Source organism: Gavialis gangeticus, unplaced genomic scaffold (assembly GCF_001723915.1).
Source record: "Gavialis gangeticus isolate Ggan-Ray unplaced genomic scaffold, GavGan_comp1, whole genome shotgun sequence".
Lineage (NCBI taxonomy): Eukaryota > Metazoa > Chordata > Crocodylia > Gavialidae > Gavialis > Gavialis gangeticus.
This window is the reverse complement of record NW_017729013.1, coordinates 10,778,082-10,779,714: the sequence shown is the minus strand read 5'-3', so window position 1 is coordinate 10,779,714 and position 1,633 is coordinate 10,778,082. Positions and strand designations below refer to the sequence as shown.

The 1,633-nt window shown below is 48.0% G+C and overlaps 1 protein-coding gene across 3 annotated transcripts in view; it reads right to left on the bottom strand.

The window, feature by feature from the left end:
- The window catches only part of RAD51D (RAD51 paralog D), a 32,456-nt gene that overhangs the window by 24,177 nt on the left and 6,646 nt on the right, over window positions 1-1,633 (bottom strand). For all 3 annotated transcript variants that reach the window (XM_019511524.1, XM_019511526.1, XM_019511525.1), the window contains exons 2-3: window positions 979-1,040; window positions 697-815 (exon numbers count right to left, since the gene is read on the bottom strand). In XM_019511524.1, coding sequence (XP_019367069.1) covers window positions 697-815; window positions 979-1,040 — 181 coding nt within the window. The remainder of the gene's footprint in view (window positions 1-696; window positions 816-978; window positions 1,041-1,633) is intronic.

Here is a 1,633-nt window from a genome sequence, read left to right as displayed (position 1 = left end):
CTAGGATGGGGCAGGCAACCCCCGACACAGGTGCCAGAGTGTGGCACACAAAGGCATTTTGCTTGGCTCACGTACCTCGAGGCAGACGGCAGTGTAGCCCCAGCCCCTTCCCTGCCACAATAAGGATCGGGCCCTTTGTAGCTCCCCCACCATCCGCTCCTGGCACACCAACGTTTTGAAAGCCAAGTTTGCAGGTGTTCTTGGCACTATGTCCAAAAATGTTGCCAACCCGTTCTAGGATTTTATTAAATTATCATGTGCATAATTGCTTGGCACATTCTGAAAGCTGCGAAAAAGCTTTCCACTCCTGATGCTGCCATTGTGCAAATACAATTGCACGTGAATTAAATTTGCAGCACCTTTGCACATCTGTAATAGCACAGGCGTAGACTGGTGACTTCAACTAGGATGAGACTATCAATTCTGACAGGAAAAGTAGAATTGCCCTGTATTCAGGAGGCAATCCTGCTGCTTCCAGGTGCCAAGGGCCTCAGCCCAGTCCTTACAGGTGTGGAATCCTGGCAGACCCAGTCTCAGGTCCAACCTCATCCAGGTGGCACTTGGGGCATTTTGGGATCAAAATTCCAACCCAACTCCGCTTCCAGCAATAGCCTACGTAACACACACAAACCCCTCAGCTTCCAGCAATAGCCTATGTAACACACACAAACCTCTCTACATGCCCAACACATTCACCTCTTGCTCCCTGTAGACAGGATAGCCATGGAGCTCTTGAGTTCCTCATACAGATCAGCACCGTTGATGGGAAATGCTGAGAACTGGGCCAGCAAAACACGTCTCACTGCCACCAAAGCCTGTGGGGACAGACAGCCAGCCACACATGAGACTGAGGTACTACAAGGTTGAGGAGCTTTGGAAGTAGACGCTCCTTGAGGCAGGACCATCTCTTTGTCCAGCCACTACTACAGCAGGGTTGTGGTCCAGGGTAAACATCAGCATTCAAGAGTCTCCTCTCACCTTGTAAGACAGAGAACATTTCTGGGCAATTTCCTCCAGGTCTGATGAGATGAAGTCAACCACTGCAAGACAGAATGAAGAGATAAACAGCTAGAAAAGTCTCACAGCTCCACAATGCCAGGAAAGTAATTAACTACCACACAGTCCCACCATTCAGCCTAGTCATCTCCCAACCTCAGAATAGCTCCAAATCAAGCTAAAATGCAGCTCTGGCCAGAGACAATGATACCTGAGTTAGCTGAGCAACTCAGCCCAAAGGACTCCCCTGTCTCTGCTGGGTTTGTAATGGGACACAAGGTTTACAGTGAATTTAATTTAGAAGATTCCAGTTTATCACCAGTTGCCCAAATAGCTTCATGGCTGGAAAAGCAGGAAGAATTAAGAGACATTATCAAAGTGCTTTGTTGGCCAAAGATCTAAAGCAAGACAAGCTGATGAAGGCTGCTTGCTCAGCCTCTGTTTCTGTGTCCCCAGTACCTCCGTTTTTTCAACCAAAATGGATGCACAGAAAGCAGACTAACAGTAATACAGTGAAAGTGAGTGAAAGTTTCAATCGCCAAGGATTAGACATTTACTGGGTCCCATGGACAGTAGCTCTAAAAGTCAATTTTTAAGAAAATGGCAGCCAAAAGTAAGCTGTGGGGGAGCGGGGGGG